Consider the following 14,618-nt stretch of genomic DNA (forward strand, 5'->3'; position numbering starts at 1 on the left):
ATAGTTTATTTATTATGAGAATAAAAAGAAAAAATACTCCGAGACCGGGAATTGAACCCGGGTCTCCTGCGTGACAGGCAGGAATACTAACCACTATACTATCTCGGATTTTATGTAAATATAATATAATTTTAAAACAAAATTAATTTTATTTACTTATAATTATTGAGTAATATATATAAGATTATTTAGCAATAATGGTAAAATTACATTTATAAAAAATAAACTATATAATTAAAGAAAAATACAATTCATAATAATAACAATTTTTTTTTATATATTATATAGAATTAGGATTTTATTTAAAATAAATAAAATAAATACAATTATATTATTTAAATTTAAAAAAATGAATTTCTTTTGTTTATGTAAAATAAAAAAGAATATTGATATTTTGTATTTTTAAGAAAATAATCCTTTATAATAGCAACAATTATTAGATGAAACACATAAAATAGGAAGTATAATTTAAGATTTGAATTTATAATCACCAAATGAATATTAAAAAATATATACATCGAATGGAATTTGGTATATATCATTAGACAATAAAGGTTGTTATTATTTATTATTATGTTAAAATTCATATCCTTAAAACTCATCTTTTAGATTTTTAAAAGATATATAAAATTTAATATAAAGTATACATAATTATGAAAATTAACCAATTAATATTTAAAAGTTTACATAAAATAAAATATATAATCTTTTAAAAAGTTACGATTAAAATGTAAATTATAATTATGATATTTTAGTGAGTGAAAAAAGTTTAAATTCTATACATGTAGAAAATTTAGAAAATAAAAATTTTCCTGATTAAATCCAAAATGATTCATATAATTAAAATATTTAAAAAAAAATGGATTTCAAAGAACTTATATGTTATGGAGGTCTTATATTTTTAGCCGCAATGTTTATTATTTTTATTTTTGTTAAATTATGTTGAGAAATAAAATATTATATTAGCGTTTTTTTTTTTTTTTTATTTTAATTATAATGTTCTTTTTTTTTTGATTTATATAAATTATATTTTCTCATTTTATTATTTGTTTTAAAATTCAATTTTAGAGTTTTTTTTTGTAAATGAGAGAAATATAAAATATTTTTTAAAAAATAAATTAAAATAATAAAAAAAATAAAAAAAAAAAATTAGTTTTCTTTATTTTTATATAGTTTATTTTTTATATATATGAACAATTAATTATAAGATTAATAAATAAAAAATACAATTTCAAATTCAAATATTAGTCAATCTTAATTATAGCAAAATATCTAAACATTTTCTAAATACTTTTCAGAAAACAATCATGATTAATAGCTTCTACCAAAATACATATAAGTTTATATAATAAAAATATAACAAGTTGAATTATAATTGAATATAAAAAAAGATTTAAATTTAATTGCGGAAATATAATTTGGGTAAGCAACATATAAAACAAATGTGAGTTAATTATATAAATGTTATGAAATAAAAACTGTAGAATTTATTTTGGATGATCAATAAAAAATACAATAATAATAATTTAATTAAATAGTTGGAATCTAAATAAAATTTATATAAAATATGGAAGAAATTTTAGTAAAAATAAATAAATTTTTTTATATAAAAAATTAAAAAAAGATAGGAAAATGCTCATTTATTATTCAAAAATTTTTATATTAAGAATTCTGGCATAATATATATAATGAAAATTAAAATATAATAGGATAAATATTAATAAAAATTGATTTAGAAGTAAATAATATTTAACACACTTATTAATCTTTTATAAACGAAAATCATGATAAAAAATAATAAAGAAGAAGTGAATAATGTAAGAATAAATTATAAAATAACTAAAGAATTCAAAAAAGTACAAATTTAGTGGAGATTTAAGACGAAAATAATGAAAAAGAAAATGAACTTTTGGAAAAATTATAATTGCTAAAAAGCGAAAGTGAGAGTATGTAAAAAGAATAAAATGAGATAAAATAATAAGATTTAAATATAAAAATAAAAGAAAATTAATTAATATAATAAAAGAAATAGATTGAAATAAAAAAATAAGAATTAGAATTATAAATAACTTAATTAAAGGAAAGTAATTTTGAAATTTAAAAGAAAAATAAAGAATTAAGAAATTTAAATAATAATATAAATGAAAATAAAATAAAAAATGAGTTTTTAAAAAAAGAAATTAATATAATAAATAATTAGTATTTAGAATTTTGTGATATTTTATAAGAAAATCAAAAAAAATATTCGAATTTATAAATGAAATAAAAAATGCTTAAACTTAAAGTTATTAATAATTTGGATGACGTAAAAAAAATTATTAAAGGATAAAAAATTCAGAATTTAGGAAAAATTTAAATTAATAAGATAGGTGTGGATGTTATTTAAGATTATTAAGTTGCTTTAAAAAATGTTTAAAATAAAATCGAATTCTTTAATTAAGTTATTTGTGATAAAAATTAAGAAATTGATATTTTAAGGGATGAAATATGCAAAATTTAATAAAATTTTGATGAATAAAATAATGATTGATTTTTTGTTTTTTTTGTTTTTATTTTTTACTCTATCATTTTTTACATAAATAATTTTTTTTTTTTTATTAATTTATATTTAAATAAAAATATTTCTTAATATTAAACTAGGGAAAATATGTAAATGTATATATATATTATAATATTTATATATAAAATAATATTTTATTTAAAATTTCTTATTAACTACAAATAAATATAGTTTTTATTTAATACAAAAAAATAAATAAAAATTATATAAATAAATAAAATTAAAAAAAATCAATAAAAAATGTCATAGTAAGCTTAAGAAGGAATGGGTATTGAATATTTATTTGGATATGTTGGAGTAGCTAGTGCATTAGTTTTTGCAAGTACAAATATAAATTAAAATTTAAAATTTTATAAACTTTACAAATAAAAAAGATATTGGTGCGGCATATGGAACAGCAAAATCTGGAGTAGGAATATCATATATGGGAATATCAAAACCTGAATTAATTATGAAATCAATTATACCTGTTGTTATGGCTGGTATTTTGGGTATTTATGGTATGATTGTAGCTGTTATTCTTGTTTAAAAAAGTATTTTAAAAATAAATATACTAAATATTTTTTTATTTTATTTTTCAAAAATAAAAAAAGTTAACAAAAAAGTTTATTCATCTTACGAATGTTTTTCTCATTTAGCTGCTGGGTTATGTTGTGGTATTTCTTCGCTTGTAAATTATTATTATTATTTTATATATTTATTTATTTTAATATATATAGGCAGCTGGTTTGGCTATTGGTGTTGTTGGCGATGCAGGCGTTAGAGCAAGTAATTTTTTTTTTTTTTTTTAAATAATCTTATTATATTAGATGCTTAATAAGAAAAAATATTTGTTGGAATGATTTTAATTTTAATTTTTGCAGAAGCTTTGGGACTTTATGGGTTAATTATTGCACTTATTTTATCTTAATGAAAAGAATTTTTTGTTTGTTTTAATTTTAAGTTTCTTTTATTTTATAATTATATATATCATAAAAAAAATGAAGAAAAATAAAAATATAAAGAAAAATAATTTTAAATAATTTTTTTTTAAAGTATTTTAAATATATTATTTATTTATTAATTAATTAATATAATAATAATTAAAATTCTTAAAAATATTTACAAAATATTTAATTTTTTATTAATTTATTAATAAATATTTTATTATAAAAAAAAAAAAAAAAAAAAAAAAAACTAAAAAAAATAAATATCAAAATTTTATTTTATTAAAATCAAATTTTCTTAAAATAACTATAAATATCATTAACTATTAAGTTTCTCTTTTATAATTTAATGTTACAAATTTTTTTATTAAGATTATTATTTCTAAAGCAATTATTTTTCAGTTTATTTATATTAATTCAATTATTTTTAAAGAAGATTTTTTTCTATATTCGTTTTAATATATTTTTATTTCCAATTTTCGCAATCTTTTTGACTTTTTTTTAGTTCCTTGCTTTTATTTTGTAAAGATTTTATACATTTTTCAAGTTCATGAGCTAATTATAGTGAAATATTATTTTTATATTAAGATTATACTATTTAATCTTATTATTAGGTATTGTTTTTTCTAAAAAAATTCTATTAGTTATATAATAGCTTAAATTGTTCATTTAAAACATTTATTTAATTATTTAATTAAGATATATGTGCTTTATATTGTAAATTTTCTTATTTCAAATTTTAGTTTTGGATTTAAAGAAGTTGATTTTCGGAAAGTTCTGTTGAAGTATATTGTTCTATATTTTGTTGATTTTTTTAAGAGATATTTTCGAAAAAATTGTTTTTTTCTTTTAATAATAAAGTAACTTTATCTAAATCATATATAATATTTAAAAAAATGCCTTGAAAATCTTTAAGATAAGTCGTTTATAATTCATAATTGTTATTTAAATATGTACTATTTGATTTTTTTTATTCACTATTAAATTATTTTACTTTCATTAAAAAAAATAAAAAAATATTTTTAATTATTAAAAAAAAAAAAATTTTTTTTAAATAAAATAAAATAATAAAAATTAAATATTTTTTTATTTTTTCAAATCTCTATATATATTTTCAATTATCTTAATTAAAATTCAATTTGAGTACAAAACTTTATTTCCAATTTTTTTTTTTTTTTTTTTCTCGGTTCTTATTTAAAAATATATTTTAAATAAAAAAATCCTTTAAACTCCTTCCATTTTTAGAAAAAATAAAAAAAATTTAAGCAATTTTTAATTTTTTTAATTTTCTAAAAATGAACGAGTTTTTTCTTTCTTTCTCCCAAACAATTAACTTTCTGTTAATAATCATACTATTTTTTCTTAATTTTTTTTTTTTTCGCTTTTTAATATTTATTTTATTAATCCTTGAAAAATTATTATTTATTTTTCATTTAAAACACTATATAATTTCATAGAAATATAGATTTTAGACAATTAATTATATTTTTGAAAAATCTTCCATTTATTTTCATTTATATCGTATTTTTCTACACTTTAAACAGACATATATTAACTCTATGATTCAAAAAAAAAAAAACATATATTATTATTTATTATCCCCATTAAATAATCATTCATTAAAAAATATTTATCGCATATTTTAGTGCATATATCAGATTTATAAGAAAGATTTCATTTTTATTTACTTATTTATAAAATTACTTTAAAAGAAAAAATTACTTAAGAAATAAGTTATTAAATGAGGGTTTATACGGAAAATTTTGGAAAGAAAAAATTAAATGTTTTTTTAAAAATAATTATATAGGAAAAAAGTATTATAATATTTTTATTTAAAAGTTTAAATAATAAAATCTTCCTTTTGAATTTTTGTATCAAAATTTAAACAACCTTTCTTCAATTTTTTATTATTAAACTAAATTTGTTTTTTAAGGTCTTTTTTTAATTATTCGTTCTTTCTTTCTTTATATCAAATTTTTTCAATTAAGTTACTTTCTATCAAATTTCATTTTATAAAAATAATAAAAGTTTTTAATTTTTTTCACATATATATAAAATATTAAAAAACTATCATGAATCATAATGATTTATAAGCATTTTATTTAACAAAATAATTTATTTATAAACTTACATATACTTATTTTTTATGTTTGTTATTTTTATTAATTTTTATAATTTTGATATTTATAATTAATTTATATTAATTATGAATAAAATATATTTGAACAAAAATAATTAAATTATTTCTTCATTTTTTACTGTTATTTAGTTCATCATCATCAGAAATTTCGCTGTAATCTGAAAGATATTTGTTTCTATTTATATTAAGCTATAAACTTTAAATTTAATCAATTTAGTCTAAAAGTTATTCAAAATTAGATTCATTTAATTCGTTTTCATCACTATCTGTTTAAACAGGTTCTTTATATATAATTTATTCGCATAATTAAGAATAATTATCATTATAATTAATTTATTAATTGTTTATTATTTTGAAAATGGTATTTTAGAGTGAAAATTTTATTTAATTTTTAATTATTATTTAATTTTTAGTAAATATTTATAAGATAGAATATATGTTGCAAATTTAACATATTGTTTATATTATTTTATAAAAAATTTATATTTAAAAAAAATATATATAATACAAAGAATTTCTTTGACTAATTAAATAAAACATATTTTAATTTATTTATATAATTTTAAATTTATATATATATCTATAATGTATAACATACAGTTTATTTTTTAATAAAATCATAATATACATCTAAGAAATTATTGTAAATAATTTATATATTTTTATCTTTATTTAATTTTAAATTATAAATAAAAATATAAAAATTTAATAATTAATATATCAATTTTCTCAAATAAAATTAATCATAATTATACATATAAAAATAAAAAATTTAAATATTAAATTTAAGTTTAAAATAATACATAAACTAAAATGTTTTAAGAAAATGATTAAAGCTACTTATGTATTTAAAAATGGTATAAGTTTACCTAATAATTTAAACAAATACCTTTATATGAAAATCTATAATAAGAATTACAAGATAATATATAAAGTTAATGTTATTAATTAAAAATAATACAAGTTGAAGGACTTACATATTAAATAAATGTATAATAAAAAAATATTTTAAAATTAAAACAAAACAAAAAAAACAAAAAAAGAATCCAAAAATTGAATAACTTAAAATAAAATTTTACTTCAATTTTTATGAAAAAAATTAAAAAAATTTTTTGGTAAAACATATATTTCAAAGCCCTTTTAATTATATCCAATATAAGATAAAATTAACTAATACCAATTATAAAAATCATTTAACTTTTCATTATTTTTTGAAGCAAAACTATATAAAAATACAGACATAAGTATTTTTATATAGCCTTAAATAACAGAATTAAGTCAATATAACGTTATTTTAAACACCCGAATTTTAGGATTATGCCAAATAAATATATAATAAATATAAATAAAAGAATAAACTAATTAAATAAATCAAAGTAAAATATAATACTAAAAAATAAAAAAAAAAAAAAAAAATTAAAATAAAAAAGAAATACAAATAAGAGATTTTCTCATTGACCGAAAAATAAAAGACGATAAGTATTTAAGCAATTTAAATTTGACTTTTACATTTAATAAAAGTCCATTTTTTAGTGAAATATCTCGTTTAATACCTTCGTTCTTTCTGATCTCTAATGAAGATATAATCCCTGGTCTTTTAAACGATTCTATTTTAGAAGGAGGAGGTCTTTTATTACCTACAGAAAGTATATATTTAACAAAAGTTGAAATAATAATCAAACCTGAAAATTTCGAAAAACAAATATTAAAATTAACCACTTAAAAATTACTAAAATAGTTTGGTAAAGAAACATTGGAGAGAATAAATTTAAAGGAAAGAAAACTAATATGTGCATTCCATAATGGATACCAATTAATAAATAGTGGAAAAAAATAGAACAAAGTAATCCTAAATGAAAGGAAAAACGAAGACACAGAGAATAAATAAATCCTCGTTTTTAACGGAAAATAAGAAATAGATAGTATTTTTGAGCATCAAGTGTCTTGTATTATTTTATAATTAGAATATGAATTAGAATTTATTACTTTTGGGAAATAAATCTAAAATAAAATCATTTCTTGGGTCCCTATTAATATTTCAAACTAATGGAATTCTAAACAATCTTTTTTATTTAGGAAAAAATGATTTCTAGAGGAAAAAATTTCAGTGGAGAATTAATGTCCAATTTTTAAAATCAGGAAATTATTATCAATTGTGAATTCTAAAAAAGTCTTATACAAAAACAAAAAAAATCATAAGAAAATTCTATTATACATGACAATAAAAAAGAAAATAATTTGTAAAAATTAGAAACTATTCAAAAGCCTAGAATTCCAATAATCTCTTATTCCCCTTAAAAATATATATTAAAATCATAATAAAACTCTTTTTAATAGTCAAACATGGTTTCAGATAAAGAAAATATTTATTAAAATAGTCTATTATATATACAAGAAGATTAATAAGATGATACCATAGTAGAAAATAACTTGATAAATGCTCAACTAGGAGGTAATTTTCCCCTTCCAAAAGTGTATAATAATTAAGAAATGATAAAATTAATTAATAAAAATTTAGATTTGGAATAAAAACCTTTAGAAGAAGAATAAAAATATACAGAAGAAATCCAAAATCCATCCTTAATAAATATATAATTAATCCAAATAAAAAATTCATAAAATTTTTTACCTTAAAATATGTTTATTATTTTTGATTTTTTTACCCAATAAAATATAAAAACAGAATCTTTTTTTATCGAAAAAGAAACTTAAGTTTTAAAAACTGAAAAAAAAGGAATTTTATAATTTTCTTTTAATATTTTTTAAAAAAATAATGAAGATGAAAAAAATGAACATTTTTCAATTTATGAAGATTTTTTAGATTATTTAAATTAAAAAAATTAGCTTTTTTTTAAAATATACGATGCCTAATCATTGTTTTTTATTGCTTTTTTTACAATTAATTTATCTTTTTTTCGCAGAAAAGATCAAAAATAAATATCTAAATAAATCCAAGTTGAAATTTTTGAATAAAAAACATTATAAAGTATAGCTAAAATGAACCTTTTAATTGAAAATATATAAAAAACTTCCATTAAAACCATAAAAGAACCTATTTTAGAACAAAAAAAGATAAAAAATAAAGTCTTTTCAGCCACTCCATATAAAATAGAACCCGAAAGTATAACTTAACAAATTCAAGAAGAAGATGAAAAAAAGTAAAAATAATCGAGAAATTTAAAAAAAAGTAAATCCAAAATTTCAATAAAGAGCAAGAAATTGAACAAAACCTAAATAGAAGATCAGAAGATTTATTTAAATTCGGATTAGAATAAATAAAAAACCTAAAAGATTAAAAAAAAGAAATTTTATTAAAAGAAGTAATTTAAATGAAATTTTCTTAAAAAAAAAATTAATATAAATTTTGGAGAAACATAAATTGTAAAATTTCCCTTTTAAAATCCTTTCAAAATTTAAAAAGATTTCCGAATTTTTATTGGAGAAAATGAATAAAATATATATTTAAAAAAATAAGGTTTCTTTTTAAATTTTATTAATAATCTTTAAGAATATAATTATTTTTCAACTAAAAAATTAAATAATTCATTCTTTTTTGAATAAAATAATGTCTTTATTCTATAAAAAAACCAATAAATTGAACTTTTCTTCAAATTTTAGTCTTTCTCGAAAAATTCATAATAACTTAAAATACCTATATATATAATTTGCCCTTTAAAAAAATAAGCGGTTGATGGATTTTATTTATATGTCAATTTAAGACTATATAATCCTTTACAAAAGTTTGCTTTTTATGAAAAACCTTCTAAATGTATTACATTAGAAATACCTATTTTAAATTTTTTTCTAGATTAAAAAAAAAAACTAAAAATTCCAGAAAGTGAAAATATTTAAATATTTCCTGAAATAAATAATGAAAATAAGGCAATTTTAAGATTAAAAACTCCTTCTTTGGATAAAACCAGACTTTTATAATTTACTTTATGTGTTTTAGAAGGTCAATATATGGAGTAAATACATTCTTATTATGAAATATAGATAAATATTGTACCAGGAATAGAGTTTGAAGGAATAGTGGGCAGATGGAATGAAATAAAAATTAATATTTTTTCAGAAAAAGTAAATGAAGTAGAAATATATGAGAAAATATATTAAGAAGAAAAAAAAATAATAGAAATAAAAAAAAAAGAATAAGGAAATGAAAAAATAAACTTGAAAAAAGGATTTAATGAATTCATTTATTTAATTAAAAGTTATGAGGAAATAAAATAAACATTTTTTTTAATAAATCTAGTCGATTTTTAAGAAAGAACACTTTTTTTATAATAAAGAGTTGATTTTTCATTAGTAAAAAATGAGTTTTTTACCAAAGTCTTGAATTTTTTTTAAAAAGAAAAAGCTTATTGTTTAAAATTTATTAATAATTCAGGAAAAAATAATACTTTTTTATAAAAAGTTCAAATTAAGATTTTGTTTTTATTGAAAATGAAAGATTCTTTGTATAAATAAATTAAGAAATCAATATTTGGTTGATTTTTAACCATGATTTTTTTTAAGAAAATGTCACTATTTTTGTTGATAATGAAGACGGTTATTTTTAAAATATTTTACTTAAATTTAATAAAGAAGATTGATTATTATTTTTTATTTCTATAACACTTAACTTTTTTAATTTTATAATAATTAAATCTATATATAATATATATATATATATATATATATATATAATATTTGTATTTATTTTATTAATAGATTTTTATTTTCATTTGTTAAATAATAATTATATAATATTCTTATTCTTATCACTTTATTTTGTTATTACTTTATTTATTAAATCTTCCTTCTCATTTTCATTAATAGATAGCATAGAAAATATTATACCTAAATAATTTTCACTTTCTTATATATGTTTTCCTTTCCTATATAAATAAAATAATATATATTTTAAATATTATTTGTTTTCATAATATTTTTATTTTTTCGTGTAATTTTATTAAAAAAAAAAAAAAAAAAACTCAATAAAAATTGTATAATGACATTTTTATTTTTTTAGATTGAGTTTAAAAAAAAAATAAAAAAAAATTATAAACTAGTAGTAAATACAATTTTTTTTTAATATATTTTTTTTTGTTTTTGTTTAAAAAGAAAAAAACTTAATTAATAATAAAAAAACTGATTATGCCTTTTTTTTTTATTTTTGATTAAGTTTTTTTTATTTCTTTTAAACAAAAACAAAAAAAAATACTAAAAAATAATTTGCATTTATATATATTTTCTTAATAAAAAAATATAATTATTAACTTATCATTAGCTTATTAAATTAAAAATGATAAAAAAACAGATTTTAAATGTTCTTTTTAAGAAACAGCCTCAGTATTTTCTTTTAATTTTCGAATTTATTTTTTAAGGTCTTTCATTTGATTATCTGTTGATCTAATGATTTCTTCTTTTTCTTCATTTAAAATTTCTACCTATTTATTAGTACCTTTTATTTTTTCGTTTAAATTTCTTATTACTTCATTTAATTTTTCTAATTATTTTATTAAATTTTCATTTTCTTGTTTTAATTCTTCATTTTATTTTTTTAAATTTTCATATTCATTTTTTAAGTTTTCATTTTCTTTGTTTAAAATTTATTATTCTTTCGTTAAATTTTATTATTCCTTTTTTAAAAAATCTTAATTTATTCCTTTTTCTTTTTCTTAAAGTTCTTATATCATAGAATTATCTGCAAATGAACTCTAATTATGCATATTTTCATCTATTTCTTCATTAAAATCACCAAAATCGGCAAATTAGAAAATATCATTATCTTTATTTTTACTCTAATTTTATTTTTTATTGATTAGTTTAGATAAAAAGTAATTTATTTTTCCAAGTTTTTCTTTATTTTCTTTAATACTATCGTCTAAATTAAGATTAATTTATTTTTCTTAAATTATTTGTTCAATTATTTATTCGATTTTGTAAGTATATGTAAGTATATCTTTTTTTCCTTTTATATATCTTTAATTTTTTGAATATAATCTTATATATTTAATTGCTATTTTTCTTATAACAAATTATAATCCATTTAATATTAAATACATTTTTAACAATTTTATTGAATATTATTTATTTCTGAATTTTCATTATTTTTTATATTTTTATTCTCTTTTGTTTTTTCATATATTTCGTTTTCATCATTTTTTTAATAAAATTAACTTTGCTCGGAATTTTCTTCTGAATTTTCCTCGAAATTTTCCACGAAATTTTCCTCGAGAATTTCTTCGAAATTTTAATCGGAATTTTCTTATTAAGAATTTTTTTAATCTTTAGATTATTTTTCTATATTTTATTTGTCTTATTAAGAATTTTTATTAATTAAAGAAATCTATTAGACCAGTCTTTCATTATCTTATTACAAATTTTATATTTAAACTTCTAAGTTTTAAGAACTTTTAAGAACTTAATTATTATCATTATTTTGGTTATTTTCTAACTAATCAATATATTATTGTAAAGAAGAAACTTGATTTTCGAAAGCTTTATTTTTACTTTCTAATGTAAAAACTTCATTTTCTAATTCTTTAATTTGGTTTTCATGATCTTGAAGAATAATATTATTTTAATCCAAAAAGTTTTCATGCTTTAAAATTTTTTCCAAAAGTTAATTTTTTTCTTACTCGATTTATTAATTATTTTTCTAAAGAGTCAATATTTATTCAGTTTATTGAATAATTTACGCATTTAAATCTAAAATCTGACTTTCATGTCTTTCTTCCATATCAGCGAGTTTATTTTTATTATTCAATAACTTAAAATCTGAAGAATTTTCATTTTATTTTTCATTTTTTAATAAAATTTTTATTTACAATTAATCTATTTCCTATTATTATTCGTTTATTTTTTTTATATTTTTTTGAATTTCTTTTTTGATTTCATTTCTTTCTTCTATTATATGTTAATTATCTTTCTTTAAATTTTGAATTAAGATTATATTTTCATGTTTAATTATACTTTCTTTTTCTAATTCTTATTCTAGTTTATCAATTTTTTCTTTTAATTTTTAAATTTTTTCTAGGTTTTTTTATATAATATCTTCTTATTTTTATAAATTTTCTTTATATTTTTATTCAATTTCTTATTATTTTTTTTCATTTTCTTATTATTTTTATTAATATTCTTAATTTTAATATTGTTTTTATTGGAAATTTTCTTATAAATTTTATATTTAAACTTATTATTATTATATTTTCTCTTCATTTTTTTATAAACTTTCTTTTTATTTTTTAATAAAATCTTCTTTTGTTTATATTTATTAGTCTTTTTCTTTAAAAGATTTAAGAATTTAATTATTTTCATATTTACATTAATCCAATTCTTAAACTAAAGATTATATTTTTTATTCCTTTTATAATATAATATTGTCAGTATTTTTTTAAAATTATTCGATAAATTAATCTTAATTTGTTTCTTAGTTTTTCTTAGTTTTTTATTCCTAATTATTTAATATTTTTTAAATAAAATCGTCTTTTTCTTAAAGTAAAGCATTATTTTATTAATTAATAATATCTTTTTATTATATTTTTTAAGTATTTTCTTATATAAGTTTATCTTATTATTATAATTTATTAATATTTTCTTATATAACTTTATCTTTTTCCTATAGTTAATGAATATAATTTTAAATTAACTTCTCTTTTTCTTATAATTTTTAATTATTTTCTTATACCAATACTATTTTTTATTATATAATATTTTCTTTTTCTTAGATTTATGAATTTAATTTCTAAACTACCTTATCTTTTTCATTAAATTCATTATTATTACTTTTTTTCTAAATATCCTATATTATTTTTTCTTTATCATTAACCTAATTTTATAATTTTTCCTTTTCGAAAATACTTCTTTGTAATTCTAGTTTTATTTTATCAAAATGTTACATATTTCCATTAAAATCTTACAAAAGAATATCCTTTTCTTCTATTTTTCCAACTAAATTTTTAATTCTTACTTTCAAATCTTATACATATATATCTTATTCTTCTAATTAACCAACTAAATTTTAAACTTTTCTTTCTAATTCAAATTCTTTTTTCTTCTTACTATCTAAAACATCATTTTAATTTTAAATATATTTCATTTATTCTATAATAACCTAATTATAAATAAGTATACATATACATAAAAAATACATTAATGTATATATATACTATTAAATATAAAATAAACCTTCTCTTTTTCTTCCAAAACATTTTCTAAATTTTACAAAAAGAGATTTTTTTATCCAAATTCTTAATTTTAATCTTCAATTTTTTTCTAAAAATTCAAAATTTCTTTTTATAACATTTCCTTTTAACTCTAAACAGTATTTTCGAGTTCTTTTTTTTCTTTTTCCCTTTAACAAATAACCCAGCTTAATTTCTCTAACATAAAATCGACATTTTTATCTTCAAAATCATCCAAAAATCCGTAAAACTTCATTAAATTTCTCAAATTATTTAAAACTAAATATAATTCATCTTTCACTTTCTCCACTTCCTTATTTAAAAATAAAACTTCCTCATTTTTTATTTCCTCGGAATTATCTTTTTTTATCCAATTTTCATTTTTATTATTATTAATCCAAAAAGTCCTCTCTCTTTCCAATCTTTCGTTTTTTTTCTATAAATCTCTAACTAAAATTTCCAAAGATTTCCTGTTTTCAACCAATTTCTTAATAGAATCTTTTATATTATCTTTTTTATTTAAAAAATTTCCTTTAACTTCTAATAAAATCAAAAAGTCATCCAAAATATCCTCAAATTCATTTTTTTAAATTTCCATTTTTTCCCTAATAACAAACTCGACGTCTTAAATATTAAAAAAATCTTAATTATTTTTCATTATATTATATTTTTATTTTTATGATTCCCCTTCATTTTTTTTAAAAGACTGAATTAAATTTTATTATTCTTAAACAAGGAAAAAAATCATTTCTTCGATTTCCACTTTTTTCTAGTTTTAAATTTTCCCTTGATTTTTTCTCAAAATCTCATTTAATTTTTCCTCC

General features: G+C 16.0%; 1 protein-coding gene and 1 non-coding gene across 2 annotated transcripts, besides 28 other annotated features; one reads left to right on the forward strand and one right to left on the reverse strand. All coding sequences in view use genetic code 6, as the record gives it.

The window, feature by feature from the left end:
• Positions 1-36: 36 nt before the first annotated feature.
• Positions 37-108, reverse strand: IMG5_003330. The gene has a single exon. It is a non-coding gene; the product is annotated as a tRNA-Asp (tRNA).
• A 1,050-nt stretch (positions 109-1,158) lies between these two features.
• Positions 1,159-1,188: a microsatellite.
• Positions 1,189-2,658: 1,470 nt separating this feature from the next.
• Positions 2,659-2,705: a microsatellite.
• Positions 2,706-2,745: 40 nt separating this feature from the next.
• Positions 2,746-2,799: a microsatellite.
• Positions 2,748-2,800: a microsatellite.
• IMG5_003340 (v-type c subunit family protein, putative) lies at positions 2,801-4,270 on the forward strand (the record flags this gene model as incomplete). The annotated part of the gene is made up of 5 exons (XM_004039957.1): positions 2,801-2,882; positions 2,935-3,093; positions 3,154-3,230; positions 3,280-3,328; positions 4,230-4,270. 5 exons carry the CDS (start codon positions 2,801-2,803, stop codon positions 4,268-4,270), a joined length of 408 nt encoding a protein of 135 aa, XP_004040005.1.
• Positions 3,709-3,750: a microsatellite.
• Positions 3,711-3,746: a microsatellite.
• A 1,732-nt stretch (positions 4,271-6,002) lies between the features above and the next one.
• Positions 6,003-6,038: a microsatellite.
• Positions 6,008-6,049: a microsatellite.
• Positions 6,050-6,090: 41 nt separating this feature from the next.
• Positions 6,091-6,129: a microsatellite.
• Positions 6,130-6,166: 37 nt separating this feature from the next.
• Positions 6,167-6,205: a microsatellite.
• A 3,538-nt stretch (positions 6,206-9,743) lies between these two features.
• Positions 9,744-9,791: a microsatellite.
• Positions 9,792-10,224: 433 nt separating this feature from the next.
• Positions 10,225-10,271: a microsatellite.
• A 3-nt stretch (positions 10,272-10,274) lies between these two features.
• Positions 10,275-10,315: a microsatellite.
• Positions 10,316-11,083: 768 nt separating this feature from the next.
• Positions 11,084-11,257: a microsatellite.
• Positions 11,090-11,135: a microsatellite.
• Positions 11,105-11,201: a microsatellite.
• Positions 11,119-11,228: a microsatellite.
• Positions 11,127-11,219: a microsatellite.
• Positions 11,203-11,258: a microsatellite.
• A 534-nt stretch (positions 11,259-11,792) lies between these two features.
• Positions 11,793-11,878: a microsatellite.
• Positions 11,794-11,876: a microsatellite.
• Positions 11,810-11,863: a microsatellite.
• Positions 11,879-12,650: 772 nt separating the features above from the next.
• Positions 12,651-12,752: a microsatellite.
• A 66-nt stretch (positions 12,753-12,818) lies between these two features.
• Positions 12,819-12,863: a microsatellite.
• Positions 12,828-12,873: a microsatellite.
• Positions 12,874-13,117: 244 nt separating this feature from the next.
• Positions 13,118-13,225: a microsatellite.
• Positions 13,160-13,246: a microsatellite.
• Positions 13,204-13,394: a microsatellite.
• The last annotated feature ends 1,224 nt before the right edge of the window (positions 13,395-14,618 follow it).

Source organism: Ichthyophthirius multifiliis (assembly GCF_000220395.1).
Source record: "Ichthyophthirius multifiliis unplaced genomic scaffold scaff_1120509249426, whole genome shotgun sequence".
NCBI lineage: Eukaryota > Ciliophora > Oligohymenophorea > Hymenostomatida > Ichthyophthirius > Ichthyophthirius multifiliis.